A 12,907-nucleotide genomic window follows, 5' to 3' on the forward strand; every position below is an offset into this window, starting at 1 on the left:
TTCAGGCCACGGTGGGAAGGTCCTTGAAGATTCATGATGCGTCATTAAGTTCACGGATTCAAAGATGAGACATTTATAGCTATTTTGAGTTGCAAATGGCATTTTTTTGTTCAAGCAAGAAGGGCAACTTCTGGCCTTTAGAAAAAAATAGTAATAAAAGTACACTGCATAGTCTTTCAGTTCCTAAAATCTTGTAATTGCATACCTTTGTGTACGTCAATATTTTGCGTCTGTCCTTTTCTCTTGCTAAGGCAGTATTGGTTTGATGAGTAAGAAAACCATTAACAGTGTGCACTTTTGCCTTGTATCTGATCTCTATGCGATTATTCATAAAGACCCTTTCTGTTCCTTGCTTCTCTGCTTCAGTGTGAACAATCCCACCTAATGAGAGAGCATGAAGACGTGCAGGAGCGAACAACACTACGCTATGAGGAACGAATCACAGAGCTGCACAGTATCATTGCCGAATTAAATAAGAAAATTGATCGACTACAGGGAACAACAATAAGGTACAGCAACTTCCTTGATATTCTGGGCCAATGTAAGAATGGTGCAAAACATGGTGGGAATTATACTTTAAATATAATTTGATGATGACTTTAAGGTAGTTAGGCTTGTTATGACTGGTATTGTGTAGCTGCCCATAGTTAAGGTATGTGTTCTGCAGAGTATCATCCCGAGGCTCAGAAGCGGTACATTCTCTATGGCAAAATCACACTTCACAAAGCTTAATGAGCACTGTGAAGAACTGCACTGTGCCATCTAAATATTCCTTTAGCGTAACATACATGCCAAGGTACCGGATGAGTGATAGTAATGGTGGATAAAGGAAGATGTAGCCATCCAGCCTGCACCTCTACTTTTAACTTTATTTTGTGGCATCCTATAGATCACCTAGGCCAAGTCACTTGCGGAGAGGAATATGGCTCAAATGGATTTCAGTAGGTTTTCCATCTACTTGTACTGGTATTTGTGACAAAACACAATGGTACAAATCATGCTGTTGCCTGTCTTTGGAGCAGCAAAGCTTGGACGATTACATTAGTTCATTACTTGTTACTGTCTTAAAGTAAGCTTTACATTTGACTACAGGAAAACACTTTATTTTTCCTCACTTGCTCTTACCCATTCTCAACATAGAGGAAGTTGGACTAGAATGAGGAGGAGCTCTTAAAAGTTTAGCTTATGAGGATGTAACTAAACTACTCAAATCTATGGATTTTCTAGAGGACATCAAATTAGATTTCACACTTTTATAGGTAGTGTTGGCACGGTGTTCTGCCCGTGTAGCAAATTTTCAGTTTTCCTTGCCTATTAGCTGCAAGGTTTTTTGATAACTGCTTCATTTGTTCTCCCTTGTAAATGTCTCTCCTAGCACCAGGCAATGTTGTTACAACTACTTACTTAACCTTTCATGAATCTATTTGTATAAAAAAGGAAAAAGGTTTGGTGTACCGTAAATAAGAGAAAGTGTCTTCACACATATATACCACATTATGTTGATGTTATTTAAGAAGAGAACTATTTCCATCTCTGAGATGATCATAACTAGTGATGATCATGGTGAGATTTTTCAGGTAAGTGTTTTCTAAACTGGTAGTACTTACCTGAAAAAATCCCTGTGACTGCCATGTTCACTCATGCTTGATACCTCTGCAGACAAACTTTCCATTAGCCTTGTTTCAAGTCACCTTTCTTTACAGCATGATACTGGCAGCCCATCCCGCCCTTCTCTCTGGTAAAGCTCTACCAATTGAAAAGACTAGTTTGAAAGCAAAATCTGAGAAGCACGAGAGCTGCATTGATATTTTTTTCTTGAATGGCAGAAGAACTCTGTGACATTTAAGAAAAATACTACATAGAATCCATAAAAATTGGTTTTTTGGGAGTCCCTGTGGCAAGGTAAACACCAAGTGGTGTTCAGTTACAAAATACTGGGATCAGGTAGATACTGTGAATGTTTAACCATGTCCATAAACCAGTCAGCTGTAGCATGCACAGGAAAGCGAGACGTAAGAACCAAGCTTGATGGGAAGCGCGTGCTGCTTCTCATGAAAAGTGCAGTTTGGCTGCCCCTTTCAGGGGGGGATGCAGGCTTCTGAAGGCTTCAGAACAACACTGCTGCAACACACACCACACCAGCGCCATGCCCCACCTGTTTGGTCGTACTGCATGAGAGCTTGTTTTGCTCAGACAGCTAGGATGCCTCCTCTGGTTCTATTTGTTCTGGTTTTATTACTAAGAACAAAAACGTTCATTAAGTTAGTGGATTTTTTTATTTCCTTTATTGATGGGAATAGCGTGTTTTCTCTGGTAGGCCAATAATTTGGTGTCTGGGGAACAGAGGAGTAATATTCCTCCTAAAAACGGCAAGCAGAGGTAGAATTGGAGGGATTCCGTAGGGTTTGTAAAGACAATTGAAAGAAGGAAAACTGATACTTCCTGCTGTGACTTTCTGTAAATCCGCTCTGGTATCTACTTGCGTCACTCTTGAGAAGCTGTTGCATCCCATGGAGCAAGGGAGGTGTAATTGCGGTGCTCCCTGGGACAGGTGTGACTCACAGCACCCCACCCTTGGCTATGGGGACTGTGAGCCCGGGAGCTGGAACAAAACAGTCCTTAGAGAAAGGATTCTGGGAGCACAGCCGTGCTAGCGCCTCAGCATTTATACTTTCCTTTAAACTAGAACACAGGAGGAATTTTAGTTTTGATTTGACTCTTGGATACTTGCAAGTAATGCTGAGTGGAGGCTTTACTTGTGCTATCACAAAATTTAGGCTGTCTATGTGGAAACAGTTTTCTTGAGTTTACTTTAATTGCAGAACAGATAAATGTTTCCCCAGTGCTGACACGGAAATTGTTCAGTACTGTCATGTATCATTTTTAGGCTGTAAAAATAAACTAACATGTAGCTTGATGTACTGCCGCTTTATGACATGCTTCATGGTTCTTTCCAAAACCCAAAAATATTCTGGAAACAATTAGAAGAAACTGGAGTTTCATGGAGGGTATTTGACTCTCCTCCTTGAGCTGTATTATCTTTAAATTTGTAGCTCTTTGTTTGAATGTGAGTAGTACCCTCAGAAAGTAGGGCAGAAAGTAAGCAGAAAGAGCGGTTAAATCTGAGTAAGGTATTGCAACAGTTTGAGGAGTGTTGGCAGGCTGTATAAGCTAGTTAATATTCTCCATTCCGAGAATTTTTCTTTCTTTGTTTTTTGATGGGTTTTTTTTTTGCCCTTGCAGTGTCAGGGGTTTTACACAGCTTGAAGTGTAATGGCTTTTGCTCATGTGGTTTAGTAATGCCAGCTCTAGGAAGAGAGCTTTAGTCACATGCCAATGTCTGTGCCTCTTCCCAGGTATATCTGATAAGTTGATCTTAGTAATCTTACAGGAGTATTTTTAGAAGTTTCTAGGGTTGTTCTAGGTTTGCTAGCCATTTCTTGGGTACAACAAGTTCCATGTGTGTGGCCACATGAAGTTAGCTGCTGCTCTTGTGCTACGTTTTTCAAGTATTCCTTAAGGAAAATGAGGTCACCGTGGTTGTGTGAGCAAGCCAACATTCATCTGCAATTGTCTCATCTCCCTGCTGCTGCTGCTCTGGACAGCCCAGCTGGTTTGGAAGCCCAACCTCACCCAAAAAAAAACCCCTGAAATACAGCTGTGACTGATTTGATACTAAGGGTAAAAAGAGAGCTGCCTCTATTCATACTGTGCAAGTAGACAAGCCTCTTGCTTGCCTAGTTCTTTATATGTGACAGTGCAGAATTTACCCACTACCAGCTGAAGAAGGTAGCAATTTGGGAGCAAAAAACCACTAAAGAAGTGGTGCACTAGGATAAGGATGCTTTTTTTATTTGAGCAGTCTGGAAACATAAACCTTGGCTTTGGTTTTTTTCTTGGAAAATTGTAATTGTGTGACAGTGTCTCACTGTTCTTGTCTACATTATTAGGGAGAGAGTGGGAGGAGGTGGCTAGTATTTTGCTTAAATTCATTATAAAAGTCAAGCCACAGGATTTCATCAAACTCTTCAAGACTGTTGGGCAGAAGAGCCTATGATGATTGTGCGGAGCACATTTTGTCAGCTTCTTGCAGAGTGAACAGCTTTCACTGAGCAATGCTAGTAGCTTGGGGTTCCTGCTAGCATGTGGAATGGATGCCAGTGGCATTGTTACCCCTACTTCTGCTGTTTCAATTTGTAGAAGAGATTTTTTTTTTTTTTTTTTTGCATTGCAACGGTTCTCTGTCCTTTGAGAAGGTGTATGCCTACTCCCATTTTCTCCCCAAGTGTGTACAACTTAGAAGACAGCAAAGCCAATCAAATGGATCTTCCCAGTTGTAGAGTCATATTGTAAATACTTGGACATAAAGGATACAACTGATAACTCTGAAGCACGGAAAGGATTTACAGATTACACAGTAGTGTACTAAAAGGGAATTACATCTAGGTTAAAGGTGAATATTCTGTGTACTAAAAGGGAATTACATCTAGGTTAAAGGTGAATATTCCTGACTTCAGAAATTACTAATATTGCCTTAGATTCATTCAAACTCAACTCTTTTTCTCAATCATGTCTTTGGCTGACAAAATCATCTGTAATTTGGCTGTGCAAAAACAACTTTGACTGACAGTCTTTCTTACATGTCGAATTGAGGTTCAGCAAAAGGAAAAAGGAAGAGATCAAATTGCTTTTAGTTCTAAACCAGTGGCTGTTTGGGTACATCTGTGCATCTCTAAAAATAGTAGGCAACTTTAGCAATACCAAACAGAAATATACTCTGTTGAATATTGGTGCCTGCTAAGGATTATTTGAAACAGTTGTCAAGAAGCTTGTAACCCATTGTTGTAAAACCATTTGTTCAGACTTAAAGCTTTTATTCTGAAATATATCCAGAAAGTAGGTTGTGTTGGAGTTAATGTGGAAGGAGAATGAATAGACTACAGCATCACGAGAAACAACACATGGCACTTATATTTTCACAATGACCTGGAGGTCTGATTCTAGCTTTTAAATATTTGCCAGGTGGAAGCTACTTGGATGCAATTGAAATGGCAGTGTGGGTGTGATAGCATTGGCTTCAGCATACAATGCCCAGCCCCACACACTTTCAGTGATTAATTCCCATGTTGTCTCAAGTGTGTCATTATTTGTTAACAGGTGAACTAGTTCAGAGGGACCTTAAGTGTATATCCACAGGGAGCAGTCAATCTCTGGGTTGCAGTGCGCATAACACCTGTAGTGTTTTCTATCTGAAGGGGCTTAGAATGCTTTAAAAATCCCTGCTCAAGTAAAATGATTGTTGAAAAACTGCTGGCACCTGAAGTGTGAAACTAGGCACTGTTTGCAGCCATGAAGAAAATGTGCACCTTGCCAGCGTCCTGGCAGAACTCGTCAGCGGTGTGAAAGGATGCTGAAAGCACGCTGTTTTGCTCACTACTTAATCAAGTTTTTCTCAGTGTCTGTGCAGCAGTTGTGATCCTCTCAGTTGCACGCGAACGTGAGGAAAGCAATAAGTGCAGACATAGCTGTAAAACACACTTTTTTGCTCCGGCATTGATCCCAGGCAGGTCTGTGTTTAGAACAGCTTGATCTGCATCTTAATTGCTTCCAACTCACCATGACATTCCAGCAACTGGGAACCACTGGGCAGGGGGGGACCCATAGGAGAACAAATACATGCTTTCTCCAGCAAGGCCCTAGGTGATGGCAGCAACAAGGAAGTTTTAATGGCTCCACCTTTTGGGTGGTGTGGGAGGAATTCTGTGGCTAGTCGTCGTCAGCTGTTGAGCGCCTTGCATTCCAGTGCCACTGGAGGACTCTTCTGTTTTAGGGAAGGGGGAGTCTCAAACAGCACCTTCTGTTACTGCCAGCTTCAGCTTTAAAGGCAGAATTTGTATTTGTGCTGCACCGCTCCCCTCAAATTCCCCCTTCTGTTTTTAGCCCTCGGTCTGCTCCCCATCAGGCTGGTGGTGGAGAAACCGATTGACCTGGCTGTTGCTTTACCAGAAATGGATTTCTGATCTCTCTGGTTGGGTTTTAGAAGCATTAGTTCATTCAGAAACTGACTTCTGGCTTGAGCCGTCAGAAGGGTGTGAGTCCTGCCGTATGACATACTTTTCAACTGCCCCAAGATACTGAGGGTGCTTAAACTGAAAAAACAGCACTACTGCTAGCTAGATGAAGCTGTGTTGGATTTTAAACAGAAAATCTATGCAACAAGAGCCAACAAAAGAAGTGGTGAGAAATTATTATTGTGTGGCATTGTTTTATGATCAATACAGCCTCTTGTACATTTGTAGAAGTAATTCATGTCTTAAAAATGTGGGACTAATTGTTTCATCAATGTCAAAATAAATTACCTTCAGATCAAAAACATGCAACTGTTTGAATGCTTGGTAATTGTTTTTGTCTAAAGCTAATTAGTACTGGCTTGTGCTGTGGCTAATAATAAAGGAGTTTGTGGAATATTAACTCACGCTTATGTGTCTTCACTACCCTGTTTTAATTCCTGCTGTTCATGATTTAGTTCTCACACTTTCTTAAACATGTATTGCATGGTACCTGAAAGACCTTTCTTTGATCTAAATCTCAATTTTAACCAGCTTACCTGCATTTTTGTTTAATAATAGTCACTAAGTGCTTCTGATAAAGTCAGACTTTCTTTGCACTGAAGCAAATGTAAGGGGTAAAAGAGCATAATAGTTCTTGTAGATTACATCTCAGTACTTTGGGAAACCCTGCTTGGCAAGCAAGCTGAAATTCTTTTTCTGAGTTGGCCGGGTTCATAAATTGTCACCTCTGCTACTTTGGGAGCAGACGTTACTTCTGTCATTGTTCCCTGTGTGGATGGGCCATCTTCTCTGCTATTTTGCCTGGCAAATCCAGACACACCTCTAGGCTAAATGCTGCAGTATTTCTGGGAGAAACACTCATCACCATGTAGCTACGCACAGCAGACTTGACTTTACAGGTGCCCCTCCCAGATGCAGATCACCAGATAGCTCTTTGCTACATCTTATTGTTTCCAAATCCAGACAGTTCCATTCTCACACTTTTCTGCTGAATGTGCAGCAAAATGAATCTCTGATTTAGTCTGTAACAAAATGATGGCTGTTTGCTTACTTATCAGAGCGGCTCTGCACCTGGATAAGCTGGCATTTTTCTCAGGTGTAAGATATATACTCTAATGTCAAAACAGTCACTATGGAAGTAAAAAAAAAATAAAAAAAATCCTGAGTCGAATCAGCAAGTGGATCAAAAGAAAAAATGTTTACAAATGCTCTTAGGCAAAGCTATTATTCATTTACTTATCTTCTTTCCCAGTGCTTTGAACTCTTTGTGTGGAGACAGGAGGGAAAAGCCCTAATTTTTTAAGCTCCTTAGCTTTAGCTAAAGTATTCCTTGTCCTCAATTATTTTAGTAGAACCAGCTTGACAAATAAGTTAAAACCTAGGTAATTGAGGCTTTTTATTTTCCACTAACTCCAGCAGTTCAGCACCATACTCGCTTATCTGTTCGCTTCCTTTTGAGAAGAGATGAAAAACCTACCTGTCCCCAAGAACATTTTGATACACATATGCAGGTATGTGTGTGTGCACACTTGCTTCGCGCACAAGCCAGTGGCATCCTGAAACTGAGAAAGAGACCAAAATTGTTGTTGCTAATCCACTTTGGGATAAAAAACCACTTGTGCTGATTAAGAATTGTTGGTTGGAGAGTTACTGCAGGGCCTTGTATGTCCTTCTTGCACACATGCTTGCTTGCACTTAGTTCCACCCATTGTTTCCTTGTACAGTGGTCTGGAGTAACAGTGAACTTGGGAATAAAGAAGTGGGAACCGGGCACTGGCTGCTGCAAGTGGGTGTTACGGGCATAGCACAGTTGCTTTGCCATGAAGGGTATAAACCCTTCTCCGCCAGTGGGGCAGAACACTTGCACTTGTGTGGACTGTATCCTGTGGCTCAGCTTACAGGTCTGAAATAAGTGTCACGGAGATATGTATTTTCTCAGAGGATTTTATTTCTGCCTTTGCTCTCCCTCTCTCCCCCAGGGAGGAAGATGAGTATTCAGAGCTGCGGTCAGAGCTCAGCCACAGCCAGCATGAGGTTAACGAAGACTCACGCAGCATGGACCAGAATTCTGTTTCAGTACCAGAGAATCAGTCCACCATGGTCACTGCAGACATGGGTGAGTTATGCTTCTTAGTAGACGTGATGCCTTCTCGCAGCAGAAAGGCATAATAGCCTTTGAAATGCAAATCCAAACATTTGGTGAGGAAATAAATGAATCTAGGCTATGTTAATGACAACAAATGCTGAACTTCCCCATGACTATGAACTTAGATGTAAAGTAACCTCTTTGCCTTGATGTAGAATAGCTATGGAATCTAAAATGGAATGATTGTTCAGGAGAGCTCATGACTTATAGGAAAGAAGAGGGAGAAAAAAGCTGTTCACATACTTTACATGTGCCTGTAAAGTAGTCTAACTCTAGAAAAGAATTGCAGACAGAGTAAAAGTTGAGGGAGAAAGCATGGGGAATGGAACTGTCTGTCCAGTTCTTTTACAGCTTTAACTGTAAAGGATGTCTGCACTTTCTGAAAATTGAGAGCGTTTTAAAGTTTTTAAAGTGTGGAATAGCTTGCCAAAATGGATTTAGACAAGGATAAATCTGACACAAGACGTTCAAATACAGTGCAAGTAGGGAGCACCTCCAGACAGTCTGTAACTAGTTTTTTCTGATTAAGAACTAAGAGGGCAAGCATCTTTCTTTCAGAATTCCATCCATTTTGTCATCCAAGCACAGTTACTGATCATTTGAAGAACCTCCAAGTATGGAATAATTAACTCCATAAAGTTTGCAACATAAGCATGAGCAGTTACTAGGCCTTCAGTATGATAATGTTTTAAGTGTTTGGGCACGGTAACTGAGGACTATAGCTGTAGATGAACACAAGTCTGATGTAATCCTCACTATGACTTACTTTCAGAATTCTCTTCAGAATACTATTTCTCTTAATTTATATTTAAAACCAAATAGTTGGTCTCCATTTTCTTCCCTAGGTAAACTAGCTGGGTGGCTGGGAGCTTCTTCGGGTGATACCGTACACAAGCACTGTTTCAGGAAATCGTTGAAATAGCAGTCTTAAGCCCTGTTGCAAAGCTTGTGATCCTTAAATTTGTTAAGCTGTTACCTCTACATGAGGCTTTGATGGTTATAGTGCAACATGCAATATTTGCTGCCATACATAAGAAACTGTATTAAAACATTTTCCACTTGTTTGGAGCAGTGCACTTCATTATTGAGAACTTTCTGCTGCTTTTTCCAGTACAGTGCCTTTTAGAGGAATGGACCTGAGTGCAGGCTGACTTTTGGGCATAGTATTCATTGCCCTCAAGTGGAGTTTAATAATTTAGAAAACAAGTTGTTATTGTAAGCAACTGTATAAAAGAGATTTTCTTTATGATTTCTGAAATTGTAATGAATACACCAGCTCTGGAGCTGTATTTGTTTATAAATGCAAGACCTGCCACAGCACATTTGTATTTCAGTGTCTTTAATTTCTAGAAACATTGGTAGAATAATATTAATAATAATGTAATTGCAAAGTGTCTAACATACAGAATTCAAAGTATTCTTAACAAAATATTGCATGGAGTCAAGATATTTTAAGTAGAGGTTTTTATATTCTTAAAAAATGAGTGGTTTTGCTGTCAAAAGTTAATGCTTAGTATTAAGTTCCTACTTGAATAGATTGTAACATGAGGACTTCTTTTTCCTTTAATTTTCTTTCCTTTTTTTTTTCCTTTCTTTTGACAAAAAATTCAAACTAATTTACTTTTCAGCATTTATTTTGGGGCTAGGGCTTTGATTTTGTTCTTCATGGAGTGGAGCTGAAGCAGGGTTTGTGTATATTAACAGCAAGTTATCCATTTAAGTTTCTGCTAACAGTGGGAAACATGGCAATAAAATGAAATATAGCAATGGACAAAATAAGAATGTTAACTCCAGGGATTCTTGCCTTTTTTTCCAGGTTTTTCTTCTATACATAGACTCTGTCCTTTTGGGGTTTTGTTTCCATATTCCTGTGAAAATAAATCCTTTTGTGTGTATATGTGTGTGTGTGTGTGTGTGTGTGTGTGTACACACATGTATATACACACAAATATGTATTTTTTTATCCTTCTAGATGCAGGTATGTAAGGATAAAAAATTATGACTTAATAACCATGTGCATGACCTTGGTTATTGCCCTAATGGAATGAGCATCAGTGACTTACTAAAAACAGTAATATGTCATGATACACTAATGCATGTGGATATGCTGCTCCATTGCTACAGGAAATAAAACACCAAGAGTTAAAACTATGAATGCTCTCCAGTACATCTTGCAGAGCTTGTGATTGGGTTGTACTGGTTTTCTGTGAGAAGTGGGGTTCTCATTGTTGAAAACCCTTATTTTCTGGGGAAAATGTTATTGTAGGAACAAAACTCAGCATACAGGTCTCGTGAAGGTTGTTTAAATAGACAAAATGTCTGTTATAGAAGATGTTATGGAAACAAACAAATTCAAACAAACAAAATAGAGGTTTTTACAATTAAGCGTCCTGCATGGTATATACTGGTCATAAGTGAGTTGTTATTATAAAGGGATTTTTTGCTATTATTACAACAGATGGGTGGCTGCTAGTCAAGAACTAGTGAATATGACTTCAAGAGTAAAGTTTTATGTGTGTTGCCCATTCACATTTTTCATACAATATTGTGACATCATTTTAAACTCTTCTTTTTGGTCAGCAATAGGTTCATGTTTATGTGCGTTAGGCTGTGGAGTTAGATTTGTTGTAACGAGTTCACAATTTTTTACTTTCTGATCATCTCATCCCTTCATCCAACCGGTCTCAGTCCTCTCTTGCACAGAGAGATTTCAAGGCAGTGTACAGTCATCTGGTGTCTCATGTTGGTTAAATTTCAGACACAGTTCAATGCCCGCTACTTTAGTCCCCTCTAAGAACCACAGCCAGGAGGCTACTAGGGAATCCTGACCATGGTGAAACGCTTGTAGCAGTAGTATAGAAATAACACCCTCCAGCAAGAATGCTTGCCACTGTTTTTAGTAAGGTATAGGAACTGCCAGCACACTGCTGTATCATAGTGCACCACTTGTGTGCTGTAGCGTTGGTAGTTACTGCAAACTGTTAACTAGTAAGCCAGAAATACTAACTAGCACATCTGAGAGACAGCACAAGAGTGAATTCTACCATGTCTCTGCCTTAGGAACTGCCACTGTCTGTTGCCAGATGTGAGCCTAAGAAAAACGAAAATAATTTATGAAGTGAGCTAGCAGGGTACTGAGACCCACTTGTTTTCACAGAAAAGGAGGATGCTGTGGTGGTGCCAAAGGCACTAGAAGAGCTTTGCCTAAAGACAGAAAAGAAAGTGATTCCCTCCTTATTAAAGTGATTTTATAATTAAATAGTGTTGTTGTATGTAGTGCCAATATGTTTCTACTATGGAACATAGCAGAGAACAAGGTGTGCTTTTATGATTCTTTTATATTCTGCAGTTGCATTTCAAGAAGAAATAGTTATAAAAATGAAACATAGGTGCTGAGATAGTCAGTAGGGATTATTTCTGTAAACACCAGTTTGTTTTTTTTAAATCAAGTAGTGCCTAAAAAATTCTTCTGAGAAATGTTAAATCGTAAGGTCAGTGAATATACCAGGCAGAAAAAATGTTGAATATACAGAGAAAACCCTCTGAGGGTAATAAAATCAGGATAGTAGCTGCTGAATGGCAAAAAGAATAACAAAAAAAGAAATGGCAGAGGATGTAAGCATGCGGTGTCTTAAAACGTCCTTCAGAAAAGAGAGTTTTTTGAAGAAAGAATGAACACTTCAAATAAGTAGGGGGAGTGTTATTTGTCAGATGGGAGGTAATTCGTTATTTCAGTTGATGTGGTTATGGTATTTAAGCCTATCAGTTGGTGAGGAAAAAGCAGCAGATTGCAAGGACATTCCTTGAATGGTGTCAGTCCTAGCTGTTCTGCAGCAGGCACTTCCTGGATTAGAGGGTTTTTTCACTGAGTCACTAATTGTTGCAATATTTGTTTTGTTTTGTTTTGCTTTCTTTTAGATAACTGTAGTGACTTGAATTCAGAACTCCAAAGAGTGCTGACAGGTCTGGAAAATGTTGTCTGTGGGAGGAAGAAAAGCAGCTGCAGTTTATCGGTCGCAGAAGTGGATAGACATATTGAACAACTCACTACCGCCAGTGAACACTGTGATTTAGCCATTAAGGTAACAGTAACATTAGGCTCTAAATGCAGCACGTACATTGCTTGAGACACCTGATAGCATTCTGTACTAATAGCACCTTCTTCCAAAGGTGTCAGAGTACTTCACAGAAATCAACCCCAGCTCATGGGATGTGTTGGGTAGGCAGTAATACGCCTGTTTTACACTGAATTCTCCAAGGCACAGGAGGAGCTACCTACAGACTTTTGATCTCAAATCAGAAATGTATTTGTCTTACACTCATTGCAGAGATAAGAGAAATGGGGACACTCAGCAGTTAATTTACTTTCTGCAGGTTATCCAGCAAACAAGTTGTTGCTTGCCCAAGGTCACACAGCTAGTCATTGACCAGTAACAGAAAATGTTACAACAATGTACAAAAATGTACATTTTGTATAGACATGTACAAAAATTACAATATGTCATACTTGCTGAAATTTGAAGATAAAATGCCATATATTATGTCTAAGTTGTGCCTTTGCTGTGTTAAAATACGAAGCTAGTATTTAACACAAAACATATGGGGTATATTAATTCTAATGAGAGAAGCCAGACACATGCACAGGTAATTCAGCTGATATTTATATGTCTTGGTTTTATTGTGTGTGTAA

The 12,907-nt window shown here is 39.6% G+C and overlaps 2 protein-coding genes across 4 annotated transcripts in view; one reads left to right on the forward strand and one right to left on the reverse strand.

Moving 5' to 3' along the window:
• The window catches only part of MCC (MCC regulator of WNT signaling pathway), a 220,625-nt gene that overhangs the window by 153,014 nt on the left and 54,704 nt on the right, over positions 1 to 12,907 (forward strand). For all 3 annotated transcript variants that reach the window (XM_049794828.1, XM_049794827.1, XM_049794829.1), the window contains 3 exons: positions 367 to 509; positions 8,051 to 8,187; positions 12,136 to 12,299. In XM_049794828.1, the coding sequence (XP_049650785.1) occupies positions 367 to 509; positions 8,051 to 8,187; positions 12,136 to 12,299 (444 nt within the window). The remainder of the gene's footprint in view (positions 1 to 366; positions 510 to 8,050; positions 8,188 to 12,135; positions 12,300 to 12,907) is intronic.
• Positions 1 to 12,907, reverse strand: part of APC (APC regulator of WNT signaling pathway) — a 317,483-nt gene that overhangs the window by 47,573 nt on the left and 257,003 nt on the right. The gene's annotated exons all lie outside the window — the stretch shown is intronic.

This window comes from Accipiter gentilis, chromosome Z, assembly GCF_929443795.1.
Source record: "Accipiter gentilis chromosome Z, bAccGen1.1, whole genome shotgun sequence".
NCBI classification, from domain to species: domain Eukaryota; kingdom Metazoa; phylum Chordata; class Aves; order Accipitriformes; family Accipitridae; genus Astur; species Astur gentilis.